The sequence below is a fragment of the Anneissia japonica genome, unplaced genomic scaffold (genome assembly GCF_011630105.1).
Source record: "Anneissia japonica isolate Jap-2015-1 unplaced genomic scaffold, ASM1163010v1 scaffold284860_len1800451_cov186, whole genome shotgun sequence".
Lineage (NCBI taxonomy): Eukaryota > Metazoa > Echinodermata > Crinoidea > Comatulida > Comatulidae > Anneissia > Anneissia japonica.
In genome coordinates, this window is record NW_022706010.1 from 1220450 (window position 1) to 1234555 (window position 14106).

At 33.3% G+C, this 14106-nt stretch overlaps 1 protein-coding gene across 1 annotated transcript in view; it reads left to right on the forward strand.

Moving 5' to 3' along the window:
- The window catches only part of LOC117105991 (histone deacetylase 4-like), a 69360-nt gene extending 56241 nt beyond the window's left edge, over positions 1-13119 (forward strand). Inside the window, exons 12-24 of the mRNA XM_033247294.1 lie at positions 597-749; positions 1511-1571; positions 1847-1969; positions 2091-2224; positions 3120-3237; positions 4162-4265; positions 5536-5733; positions 6570-6689; positions 7198-7295; positions 7405-7523; positions 8230-8454; positions 9285-9426; positions 10891-13119. Of these exons, the coding sequence (XP_033103185.1) occupies positions 597-749; positions 1511-1571; positions 1847-1969; positions 2091-2224; positions 3120-3237; positions 4162-4265; positions 5536-5733; positions 6570-6689; positions 7198-7295; positions 7405-7523; positions 8230-8454; positions 9285-9426; positions 10891-10954 (1659 nt within the window). The 3' untranslated portion in view covers positions 10955-13119. The remainder of the gene's footprint in view (positions 1-596; positions 750-1510; positions 1572-1846; positions 1970-2090; positions 2225-3119; positions 3238-4161; positions 4266-5535; positions 5734-6569; positions 6690-7197; positions 7296-7404; positions 7524-8229; positions 8455-9284; positions 9427-10890) is intronic.
- Positions 13120-14106: the final 987 nt, after the last annotated feature.

Genomic DNA, 14106 nt, shown 5'->3' on the forward strand with positions numbered 1-14106 from the left:
TTTAATAGATCTCTATGGTTGGTCATTTAGGAGAGATCGCTTGCCAAAGGTTTGTTTGTCCCTTGAAAATTTGGAGAATCAAATGTACATTCTTTAAGACGTTGACTGCCAGACCTTTTTTAAGGTTCCTTCCCGTGTGCCAAAACATATACTCGTCCCCGGCACCCTCAGCAACACCCTGTGGGTGAGTATACTCATCGCTGGCAGCCAACGTGTTAACCAGCAATTTTTTAACCAGCTCACCTAAAACATTATACTGTATGTGTACAGTATAATGGAAAAATCCAACATTTATAATTGCTTGCATATATTTAACCAAATCAATATTTAACCCAGTTGATCAAGTTTTTTTTTTTTTTTTTTTTAATAAAATCACATGATTATTATACCTGGTTATGATCTGGTCAGTTAAAATAATTGCTTGGCTTAATTTTTGACCTAATGGAATGGTGGTTATGCAGGCTTGTTAACACAAGATTTTCATTGTGCACACTGATCAAATACCTGCACAAAATAAGTAATAAGGCAGTGTGAACAGGGCTTAACACTATAATTAAATATTACATGTTAATATTTGATAATTTCATTATTTCCAGGCCTCCAACTATACGCTCTTACATAGCAACAGGGTAATTGAAAGGTATGTGGAGGAGGACGAGGAAGAGGAGACGGCACAGCAGATGCAAGACATTGTCAAAGTCAAACAGGAGCCAGTGGACAGTGAGGAAGAAAGGATAAGGTTGCAACAGGTGAGTTATTCACATACCTGGTTTAGTGTTACTGGGTGATGTAAATAGTTTGATTAATTAATTATTCAAGATCCTACTATGACTGTACCCCTGTTTTCGCAATCGCACATCTGCTGCTGTTAAGCCTGGGCTATTGCGTGTCTAATTCCATGCCTACAAGTATTAGTAACATCTTTAATGTATACATGAAAATTGAAGTTGTACAGCAGCTTAGTAGGCCTGAGATATGTTTGTTTAATTGTCAAAATCTCGGTCAGAATAATTTTTTTTACAAATTTGAAATAATTCCAATGAAATATTGTATTTCACATGCAACATAAAATATCATGTAAGCTGTTTTTCATGTATGATAACAGAACCTAAATCAATGAAATGCTAGGCCTAACCTAGCAGTGTTGCTAGGCTAATGTTTCCGGTGCCTACTATATTTCTTCGCAGACCTATCGCAAAATCCGACATAACAAATTCATCCATGTTTATTTATTTTTTTCGAAACGAAAAAAAAAAATCTAATTTCAGTCCTATTTTACATTTTTTTTTATGTTTAGGAATGTTTAAATTCAGTTAAACTAGCAATTCCGTATTATATTTATAAATCTTTATAACATTTATAAAAATCGATTTTTCTAAGAACTGAAATTTTACCAGGAATGGGGCTTTAAGCTATTGAAATTTTTTTAATTCAAATCCCACACAAGTCTTTAATATTTACAAAGAATGCTTGTAAAACATCTGTTTAATTACAATTTAAATCTTTACAGGAGCAAGAAGAGTTAATGAAGCAACAATCATTAGGCCCATTAACACCATCAGCAACGACAGGTAGGTTTAATGTATCTTTAGGTGTGTTAAAGGTTGCCCCTTCCTCCCCGCTCTTCCACAGGACTCCATTGCTATAGTAATATATACATAGGCAGGACATTCTTTATCTTCGAAGTATACTAGAATACTCTTCATTTGCAACTGGACCCTAATTGTTATGTAAAATCAGAGTATAGGATTAGAAGAGTTAATGAAGTACTTACTTTTGCTAGAATTGTAAAAACCCAATATCCCATTCATTTTAAAAATTGTATCTGGGCATTTGAATTACGTAGGTGAGGATTTGAATTCTGTCCACAAACCACTTAGCCGGGCAAGAAGCTTGCCGTCTGGTACAGCAACAAGTACATTCCCAAGAACTAAAGATGACCAACAATCAAGACATGAATTCACAACAGGTAAGCTCTCATGAAAAATGTTTTTCTTTCTAAAGGAGTCAAATATTGCTGTCTGTATCTATATACTTGGCATTACAACCAATTTCAAGATATTCGTCTCTTGTCTTATTTTTTTGTGTAGGCTTAGCATTCGATCAACTTATGCTGAAGCACCAGTGCTCTTGCGGAAACAATGCCATCCACCCGGAACATCCTGGACGTTTACAGAGCATATGGGCACGTCTACATGAAAGGGGCATCGTGTCTGAATGCAAAGTAAGTCAACAAATTCTTGTCAGTATTTTACACTTAATTTTGCCAACACTTGCTTTGGAATACATATACAATATCTTACACAGTATAATAATATATTAATTTGTTATTTCTTAACATTCTGTATTTCTATCGCTCTGAAGAATGAAGCTGATGGTAAATATGCCTCTACAGCCTAAATTATTGGATAATAATATTTTGAAAGTAATAATATTTATGAAACAATCATTGGCGCATGTCAGTGGTTATATACTTGTTACATATATAGGTAAACATGGTAACACACAAAATGTGTCCCCCAGGTTCTCGGAAATTTCCATTCCAAATTTGACGAAAATGGTGTAGTGTTAATGTACATACTGTCCACATACCAAATATTGTATTAATTGTACACATAGACCTTTATTGTACATAACTTAAGTTATCAAATATTGAACATACTGTACAAATAGCTGTACAAATATAAGGTACAATATACAGTTTGTACTGTACACATACTGTGCAATTATCAAATACTGTATGTACTGTGTGCACATTGCACTGTATATAATGTTTCTTAAAAACACCACAACCGTTTTTAAGCTCAATACCATGTAGGCAAGGCCTAGCTGATTTATAAAAATCTATTGAAACATACATGTTTCGGCAGTACATCTACCATCTTCAGTGTAGTTATTACCGTCATGAAATTCTCTGTATAAATTAAGTAAACAACTACGATACACTGTATTATAAATAAAGAGAAATTGAACCATAATTATTTGAAAACAAGATTACATGCATTTTAAAAGAATCGATTAAACTGTTAAGTAGAACTGTTGTGGTGTAAGATGCATTTGCTTTCTGCTGTTAAACAAATATTTGAGGAAAATTGCAGAAATTTGTATTCCATTCGCAGCAACTTCAAGGCAGAAAGGCAACACTGGAAGAAATTCAGTCATGTCATAGTGAAGGCTACACGCTTTTTTATGCTACTAACAATTTGAATCGTTCAAGATTAGACAGTTCAAAACTCGGTAAGTTCATCTAAGTCACTCATTCACTGGGCTTTCCACACTACTATAAAATTTGTGCACGAAGGAGCAATTTGTTCAAAAGAAAATTCCCATCAAGGATCTGCAGGACCTCAGGCAATTTTTAATGTACTAATTTCTCTTAAAGTATTCTAATTTTTATAGTAGCGTATCTAAAATGACTATTATAATTGCTTTAGAACTCCATCAGTTTCCATTTTTTTCATAGGTCTGTGTAATAACATTATTTAGTTTCATCACATATCTAGGCTTGGCCATAGAAAATCTAATAAGTTTAAATATATGCATGACATTTTAGAGTATTCATCAGTTCTTTTGGCTCATGCAAACAGATAAAGTCGTGCTATTACATCTTAGCCCCTCAGGCCACCAATGTGTTGTCTGGTAAAGTCATATCCAGGCTCATTCATTGAAACTGTACAGGTCCTCGAATAATCCCATATAAATTGTTAGTTTCTTTCATAATGGGATTCTAGGAATTTCTTAATCTAGACACTCTTGACTGCAATAATGCAAGTTTATCTAAAAATAGACATTAGAATAACATAGTAGAAAAATGCATCAAACATTCCTCATTGTGCAGCACGGGATAAAAATATGTATATAAAATTCTTTAATCGAAAACTTTATTGTTTTGATTTGTATCTGTTGGGTAATAACTTATTATTACAGCCCTCAGGAATTTTTTTCCTGCATTAATCTAACCTTCATATAATAATTTAATGATATGCAACTCTACTAATTGCTTGTTATCCTTTTAAATGAGCAATTGAAATGGTTGTATAAATGCTTATAAATAAATGTATTTTTAATGCACTATAAATACCTCTCATCATTCTTTAAAAATCTGTAAACAATTTCTGCCTTTCAATTGAGCATGTTTGTTTGTTTGTTTTCATTTTATAGCAATCATTCCTCAACTGAACTTTACCTTATTACCATGCGGAGGACTTGGAGTAGACTCTGACACTGTATGGAATGATTACAATTCATCGGGTGCTGCAAGAATGGTAACAACCTACAGACTATTATAGCTTAATAAAATAAATAAATTATCCTCCCATTTTAGCCTCACTCTAGAAGTAATCCCACTGTATTTCTCTTGACTCAACATGGTATAAATTGATATTCCGCAAACTATGGTCCGCTGCCCAAATTTGGGCCGCGAAACATTTTTGGAGGGCTGCGAAGCCGTCTGGAAATTGAAAAAAAATAACAAAGATACGTTTTATCATGGAGAAAGTACTTTTTAATAAAGCCGCTTTATCGTTACAGCGATTGAGTCGCTTTCACACACTGCTAAAGTGCCAGATGATGCGTGCTATTTGAGTTATAAATGGTTTTTGTGTCTATGCCCCCTCTGGAGCTAGACACTATGCTATCGTCTAGTATTAACCCTGTAAGATCGAGTAAATCCGGTATGGAGGAATGATGGGATGAGTCATGAGCTATACAGTAGGTCCTTGATTAGACATTAGTGTGAGAGACCGTGAGGGGAGGGTTGTCTAAGTAGGGGGAGCATAGCACCCGTCGGAAAGAAGTCAATAATTTTGTCGAGGAGGAACACTGCTTTGAAAATGCATTTTTACCATCTGAGAGTCCCATTTCTGAGCGTCTAGAGGGGCCTATTCTTAAAATATGCTCACCTCAGGCCCAACCATGGTGGGGCCGAGGTGGGTGTTGATTACCTAGTGGGCCCCTGTCAGAAAATTTCTGAATCCACTCTTGCGTTTTCTTCGTGTTTTGTTACAGATAATGGGCATGATTTTCATTATGGCGGCGCCCTTTATGCCTTGGTTGATGAGATAAAACTAGGAAAAACGTATTAAAACCAAAAAATTGTAATGTTGTCATGATCTTATAATTCCTTTAAACCAAAGAATTATAAGATTATGACAATCTTATAGTTCTTTAATTACAGTATTAAAGAATCCGGAGTCAAACATTTTCTGTTATAGCTTTTATAATACTAATCTCACTGAATATTTGTTATACATGGTGTGTACCAAAAGTTATTTTATTTATTATTACTCCCCATGCAAACCCTTCAAATAATATTCTTAATGTTTATTAGGAAGTATTAAATGTTTAATTGCAGCTTGTATATTTTTAGATTCAATATTTGTATGCTGTATATTTTTATGTATGTACTGTAATAACCAACACAACTCATAATGATTTCAATCTAAGAATCTCCAGACTATTATTTTTTTTTGTCTTATTGTATGTTTTTATTTTTTTTAACCTTAAATCTCAATCATATCATTGTTATCCTTACAGGCAGTAGGATGTGTAACAGAGCTGGCATTTAAAGTGTCTACCGGTTCCCTGAAGAATGGTTTTGCCCTGGTGCGGCCGCCAGGTCACCATGCGGAGGTATCACAGGCCATGGGGTTCTGCTTCTTCAACAACATTGCCATCGCTGCCAAGCAGCTGCGAAAGAAACTGAAACTAAACAAGATATTGATCGTAGATTGGGTAATTTACTTATTATAATCCAATTACTATAATCTAAAAATGTATAAAGAAAATTCATTGTTGGGTACGATGCCAAAGACGATACAAAAAGAAACAAACAGAATGTCCTTAATCTGTTAAGAATTCCACTTTAAAGCTGTCCAGATCATCAAATTTTCTTTTACAGAAATGATGTATACCCATTTATAGTGATGATGTGCCTGAATTTGGTCATGATGTGATGTCATCATGGCCATATATTAGACATGTCAAATTTTGTTGTCAAATAAAATTTGATAGACAGGACAGTAGTGGCATATTTAGAATTTAAAAATGGGGGGAGATGGATAATTTGAGGAGCGAAGCACTATGCAGGGTGGTGGTTTTGGAAGGGGTTTCCCCTCCCATTTGAGATTTTTTGGAATTAGTAACATGAGAAGCACACACACAAGACGGGTGACCATTTTTTTTTTCACGGTAACCGAAGGGGGGTTGCTAGCCACCTTATTTACCACCCCTTCCCTTAGATCAACCACTGAACAAGGCTTTAGATATACTGTCTCCGATATGTATGGAAACAAAACCTGAGACATACAATCTTAACTTTTAATTGCTCATTTAATATTAGATCAAATTGGTTTTCTCTGATTTACAATTACTTCGAAAGTCATTGCAAGCAATTTGATTGCCTGTCAATTTTATTATTGTTTATTAATGTTGTTGTTGCGGTTGTTGTTTGCTGTTATAATTACTATTATTACTATTATGTTATCATATATCAGTACTGTATTAATATAAATTTATGCAAATGAACTATTAATACAAAAAGTTATTAATAGTATTGTTTTCCCCCTTAGGATGTACATCATGGAAACTCAACTCAAAAGCTATTTTACGATGATCAACATGTTTTGTACATCTCATTACATCGTCATGATGAAGGAAATTTTTTCCCCGGAACAGGTGCTGCAGATGAGGTAAGCTGTGGTTATGTTATCATAACCTCTCAACACTACTCTATTCTGGAACATTTCATTCATCATTATTTAACTCACCCTTATTCGGATATGAGTTTGCGTCAGGAAGTTATCATGGGAGAGGTGTTTTGCCCTACCAGACGTGTAATCGTACTGAATACTCAGTACGTCCCCAAATACTAGTGAAGAAATTCGCAAGTGATTCGGGTGGGAATCGAACCCACGACCTCCAGGTATCTAGCCTGATGTCTTAACCACTAGACCATCGAGCTTGCGCTTGGTGAAATACCCTTACCCTTCCTATCCAGGTCCTATGCCCTGTCAGTTAACCTTCGCATCAGTGTCTTGTATGTGGTTGCTGGTAATATTCCTCTAGGAGACTTTTAATACTTAGACACTGACTGACTGACTGACTTATTACTACTTAGTGCTGCAACAAACTTGTTGATTGGTGCTGCTTCTCTTTATATCTGCCAAATCATATTATTTTTATTTTATTTTCCTGCAGTGTGGTTGCGGTGATGGTCTTGGTTTCAATGTTAATATTGCATGGCACGGTGGACTGGATCCTCCTCTAGGAGACGTAGAATATTTGGCTGCTTTTAGGTTGGTTTATTTTCATTATGCATTGTTGTTGCTAAGATAGGAAGATCTTTTCAGATTTTCAGTAATAAATTACTTTATAAATGGCAAACATTTCTCTGTGAACTTGCAGGTCAGTTGTGATGCCAGTGGCTAGAGAATTTTCACCAGATGTCATTTTAGTGTCTGCTGGATTTGATGCTGCACCTGGTCATCCAAACCCTCTAGGTGGATATAATGTATCACCAGTAGGTGAGTGAGGGTGCCAAACACAATTGCAATAGGATTTTAATCAGTAATATTTTGTATGATATGACTTGATCTTGTGTATTTGGATTCCGGTTTGATGAAGTATTTTAAATGTTCAAAGTTGGTTGAACTTTTTTTTCTAAGTGCTTATGTGATTTTTTTAAGTAAGGAAGATGTGTAAAGACTGCAGAAAAATAACCATTTTTCATGACAAAGTTGTCATAGGATATATTTTTAGCTGCTCAAGAATATAAGATAAACTCTCAGGTGTGTGATCTGAAAATAATGTGCAATTAAAACTTTGAATTATAGTTTAAAGGGATTAATTAGGTTACCAGCTTCTAGTATTGTTTTTTTTTGTCAGATTCACAAAAAATAAAAAATAAAAAATGTAAATATATATATATATATATATATATACATATATATACATATATATATATACATATACGTATACTCCTAACTAACTCATAGGGTGAAAAATCCTTTGTCTATATTTCTCCTTAACGTCATTAAAATTTCCCCTTTCGCCTTAAGGTATTATTTCTAACCATTTCCATTGTCATCATTTCCCGCTATGGTAGTATATAGTCGTATATATATATATATATATGTATGTATGTATATGTATGTATATATAATACGCTATTACTATTTTTACGTTTATTTACTATATAATACATTACTATTTCTATTTCTTTTTACCCAGGTTTTGCGTACATGACCCGCCAGCTAATGACTCTAGCAGGAGGGCGTGTGGTGCTTGTTTTAGAGGGAGGATACAACCTTACTTCAATCTGTGATGCAGCTGAAGCTTGTGCCAATGTGCTTTTAGGCCACGATGAACCAGATTTAAAGGTTCCGAAAGAGGTCCTGGAGAAGAGGCCATGCAAGAATGCTGTTCTTTGTCTCCAGAAAACAGTTCAAATCCAATGTAAGTCACAAAGACCTGTTTATATCTCAAGCGATCCATATTAATGCTGCTCATTATCTTGTTAGATTTATTTAATGCTTTATATATGTATATAAGCCTTAAAGTGCTCGCTAGATCACAGTAACTTCCTTCTCATCTAAGGGTCTATTTGTGTGTGAGCTGCCCAGTAAGCCAGTATCAGCTCCTGTCCACAGCTGGGGCTGTGTACTGGGTTCCTTAAAGTGTACATGAGTCAATTGTGTACACTGGGCCTAAGGTTTATAGTCCTTATTCGAGAAGACTTCTTCCACCACCAGTACTATAGACGAGCGTGCCGTTCGAACCAGTACTGATATTATGGCCATATGTTGCGGCGCCCCTGCCTTAACCACTCAAGTATTTGCTCAGCCTTGGGTGTCCTTAATGCTCTATAACCAAACCTTATTACATTAGGGAGCAGATGCACAGTGCACTATAACCATGACTCTATGGCTTGGGGAGTGAGATTTTTTTTGTTGCTTTGCAGGTTCCCCAATCATTTTAACTATAATTACTTCTTATATTAAATATTAATATAACATATATAGCCTTTATACTGACTGTTGAGTATATCTATTGGTATATTGAAAATACTAATTTTTTAAATATTATTAATTATTGTTATTGTAAGTTTTATTTAAAATGTTTTATTTAAAATATTTAATTAGTACTAATTATTAGTAATAATTTATAATATTGTTATTAATATTATTTTTATCTGGTCAATTTCTGTTTTTAAGACAATGACATTTTCAAGAACCTTGATCAACATTTTCATTCTTTTTATTTTATTTTTTTTCCGATCTTATTAGCCGAGTTTTGGACAAGTGTGCGAAGGAAAGCAAACATTATTGCATGCTCAGCTATAGAGGCTGCAGAGAAAGAGAGGGAAGAAATGGAAACAGTGAATGCCATGGCATCGCTCTCCATGCAAGTCAAACTGGAACAACCTGAGTAAGTAATGATAATAATACAGTATTTATTTGAATAAACACCCCGCTTTGAATAAAATCCCCTTCGAATAAACGCTCCCCTCTAGAGCCTCATTTGGAATAAACGCCTCCCTCTGTGTTTATCTTTCCTTGAATAAACATCCCCCCAAATGACTATAAACAAATGTAATGGAAGCAACATTATTCTCAACACATTCTATTATTGTTCTACTCCAGTAGAATTACATTTTTTGTTACCTGGTTGGGATCAGTAAGTCTTCGCATCACATATTTTGACAATAATTAAATGTTATAGTTCCACTATTTACAGCGGAATTAAGGAGCATTTATTTTAGTATAGCACGTATCCATTTTACGCCTCCCTCAAATAGACCCCTCAGAAATCTTCCTCAACAGTAAATGCCCTGGCGAGTTTATTCGAGTGAATACGGATTCAAATAATGAAACTATATGCTGATTATTGTAATATTGTATTAATCATAGCTTCAAATATATCAAATAGGCTGAACATGATTTTAACAGTATGTTTAGCAAAATAATTTATGGTTGAAAGTTTACTATTATGGGTCAGTTATTATAACAATATTAGGGAGGTTTCTCATGCGAACGCATACGGTTAGTGTGATGGATACGTCATCATTTTGACGTCATACGCTGGCTGCTATCCGCTAAAGGTGTGGACGACACGCATATCTCGCTCAGTACATGCAAATGAAAAACGCGTAGGGAAATTTTGGAAAATAAATGTATCTTTGAATACGTACGTGCCATTTTGTGACATTTGAAGACAGCAAATTAGGATAGGATGCATCTCAATTTGGGGTATCAAAACGTCGGTGCTTTGACTTTAGTGGTGTCGGGATTTTGTGTAGGCCTAGGCCTACTTGTAGCCAGGCACTCCTGGGTCATAAACACTAGGGCCTATCACAAAAAAATCACAACACTTCTGGGCAACAAAGGAAGTATTTTTTGGCTACAATTTTCAATTTCAATTTCAAAAACCTTACATAATAATACCTAATAAAACAAAACAAACAATATATACAACAAACAAAATATAGTACTAGTAACAGTAGGCCTAAGCTAAGGCCCTAGGCCTAGGCTATGCTTGAATTGCACTGTGATTGCAAAAAACAGAGAATTGCTACAAACCGTTACGGATAGCTAAATGTATGGATACACGTATTTGTTCATGTGCGAAACCTCTCTATTATTGTTGTTAATAATATTGTTTACAATAATATTGATAATCATCAACAGTATTAATATAATCACAGAAATTGGTAACATCAGCTTCAACCATTCAGCACCCTGCTGTCTTCGTCATCAATAGTATGATTATCATAGACATTAGTAAATCATCCACCAATCAGTATCTGTCATCATCAATGTCATTATCATATCATTAACTATTATATATTATATCAATAATTTTGATAGTAATATTTCTTGATTGCTGTTTCAGGGATGAACCAATGGATGAAGGAACGATTATTGAAGACGCTCATGAAGGAGATGATGATTCGTAGTGAAAATATTGACTTTTGACACTTCAAGAAATTGTGAAGAGTGACGTTGTAAATGTGAATGCAAGATTGCAGTGTTTTAAGGAGAACTGACGTTTGTAAAGGGATGTATGCTGCTATATTTAATATGCTCTTTTACATGAAAATTATTATATATACTTATTCCTTGATTTTTGTAACTTGTTGGAATTGACAAGTACTTTAAGGAAAACTGATGAATATTTGAGGGATAATGAAATGGTTACCAGAGGGCTATTGTAAATATAATGCTGGGGTTTTGTTTAATGTTCAAATTATTGTAAGTATTCCTGAATAGATTGTGAAAAAAAAAGTGTTCGTCTGTCAAAAAAAAAATTTCAAATGTTGTATAATGTTGCCAAATAAGTGCCCACTTTTGGGACTTTAGATTAAATTTGAATCTATTAACAACATGTAAATATGTTGGTTTGTCAATATATGAATGCTCTACTCTTTGGTTTCATGGTAAGATGTTGAGCAAATTGTCATAGTGGTTTCATAGATGAAAGTTCACTTTATGATGAGCAGAATGGGGCATTACTTTACACCGAAAATGACACACCAAAATGACCCTGTTAAGGTTATTATCAAGTGTACTTTATTACTTGTGTTTGTATTGCAGTGGTATATTGTGTTGTGCTTGTATTTATCATGAGGGTTTTGGTTTATAAAACAACAGAATGCATCTGGATATTAAGAAAATATTATTGTTGTACAAGTCCAACGTTTTAAAGAGAATCTCTGTTATGATTGCAAGACTTGATTTCATTATTCGTGCTTTCATGGATGTAATGAATCTGATGGTAAATTCATCAGTTATTGGAATTTTCAGTCTTATGTGTGTTTGAGGCTTCATTCCAAATGTTACCCCTCATGATAAAAATTGAAATATAAAATGTTAATTACAAATGGACAAAGTAATTAATTTTTTTTTTTAAATACGTTTTTGATGTAAAAACTGGGTAAGATGGTCTTGAAAATCAGAAAATGATATGTAATGAAATATGCATTACTCTTCCTTTCTAATCGTTATGATCTTAAAAAATTATGGCTTTATCACAATCCTTAAAAAATTGATTGCAGAAAATGAATATATTTTATTTAAATATAACAATGAGAATTATGGTTGAAAATCTGTTAGTATGAATATTCAATTTCAAATCATGTTTATTTTCATAATTGCATATCAAGTACTGTGAATTGCCACCAAATTTTTGATTAGAAATGATTATACTTGGCGAGAGCTGTCAATTGTAGTTTCAATTAGACATTTTTTCCATCTGATTCTTTAATAAAAATCTATCCAATTAAAGCATTATTATAGAATGTTATGTTATGTGATATATATTTTTTTCTATAAGGTTTTTTGTTGTTCATGTTCATGTGATTAATTCTGTTGATGAGACTTGTAAGATAAATTACTGTATTTCTCCCTTTCAAAATAATAGAATGGTCCACTCCTGGTGCTTATCCACTTATCGATAATAGTCTTATCATTTTAAATATAATTGTTTTTATAATAATAATTATTATACTCAAATAATTTCATCTGGTTTCAGTGTGTATAGATGATTATGATTCTTCAAATTAAATCAGAAATGCTGCTTGTTATGCTTCGATTTAATAATCAGTTCTTCATTAGGCAATTCAACTTGGCGATATAACTTCATATTATAGTTATGATCATCCCCCACTTTGCTCTTTTTAGGGGCGTTGAGGAGTAATGATCCAGATAATCCAAATCCAGATCATCATTGTACAATGGTTAGGCTCACACTAAAGCCTTAGTATCTAGATCAGGAGCTAACTGTTAGCCCTAACCGTTATCAATCTGGATCCTGCTAACCGTTAGGTGGTGGGTGTGTGTGTGTGCATGAACATAGCCATATCTGCTTCTATCTTCATGTAGGCCATTTTACTCATCCACTTATTCTCACCACTTGTAAAATTCATCTGTTTGTATATGTGAAGAATTATATTTATATATTTTAACAATCTGAGAAATGTTAATAGTCTTTCCATTTATGACATTTCAACTTTAAAAAGTATTTTAGAGAGTAAGTTACTTAATTGTGATCCCTTCCTGAAGTAACGGTCTGCCATCATCTCTTGATACAATAAAGAAAATTAAACCGAAGAAGAAATTGTTACTGTATAATTTTAATGTCACAAATAATATATTCATTTGTGCACATACACTGTTGACTACATGATCAGTTGCAGGTTGTATGATTGTATTATATTCATGTTCAGGGCACCAATAGGAATATCTGCACATGTATATTTACATACTTTTGTGTATTTTATGCATGTCAGGGCACAATTGTGAACACCTGCACTAGTGTGTGTACATGTATGTTATGCTTGTTCAAGGCACAAATTGTAACATCTGCACATGTATATACAATCTTGTTAATGTTCTTATAAAACCTAAGTTCATTCAATAACTAATGATCTGGGAAATCATAAATCACCTCTTTGAAATTATTTTGATTATAAAAAATGATATTAGCTTTTTAACATATTTATAAAGTACCTTTAAGAACAGATGAGTATAAATTATTATTATTTCTTATTTATATCAATAATTGTCAGGCACTTAAAATCTGGAACACCATCTCAATCTGGTTTTAATTTATTATTCTTTACAATCTTCACAATTGAGTGAGGTAAACATTCTCTGTTTTACTATAAGGTATAGGATACAGAATTGAATTACATTGGTAACAACATCTGTGAAAAATACTGACAATTACATATTTCTTAATGATCATTTTCTTACCCAGTTAATTTTAGTATTTTTGATTTATTTAGGACAAGTATTTTGGAATGATTTTATAAAAACTGTATATCATTTAATTTAGTTATAACTTACCGTGAATGGTACAACTTAATTTTGATAATGTTTTTGTTTAGTTTGTAATTCTGTACCAGTCAAAGGTAACCAATTTTTAACATTTAAATGTAGCATTAAAAAATTACATTCTAGTTTTGAAACAACTCTTGAGAGTGTTATATTTTGAAGTAGAGTTAATATACAGATATAAACGAATTAAAAGTTGTACCGGTATTGTTTTGTATTTTAAGGACGTTGAATGATAAATCTTCATCGGTCATTGTTTTGTGTTGTTTGCAAG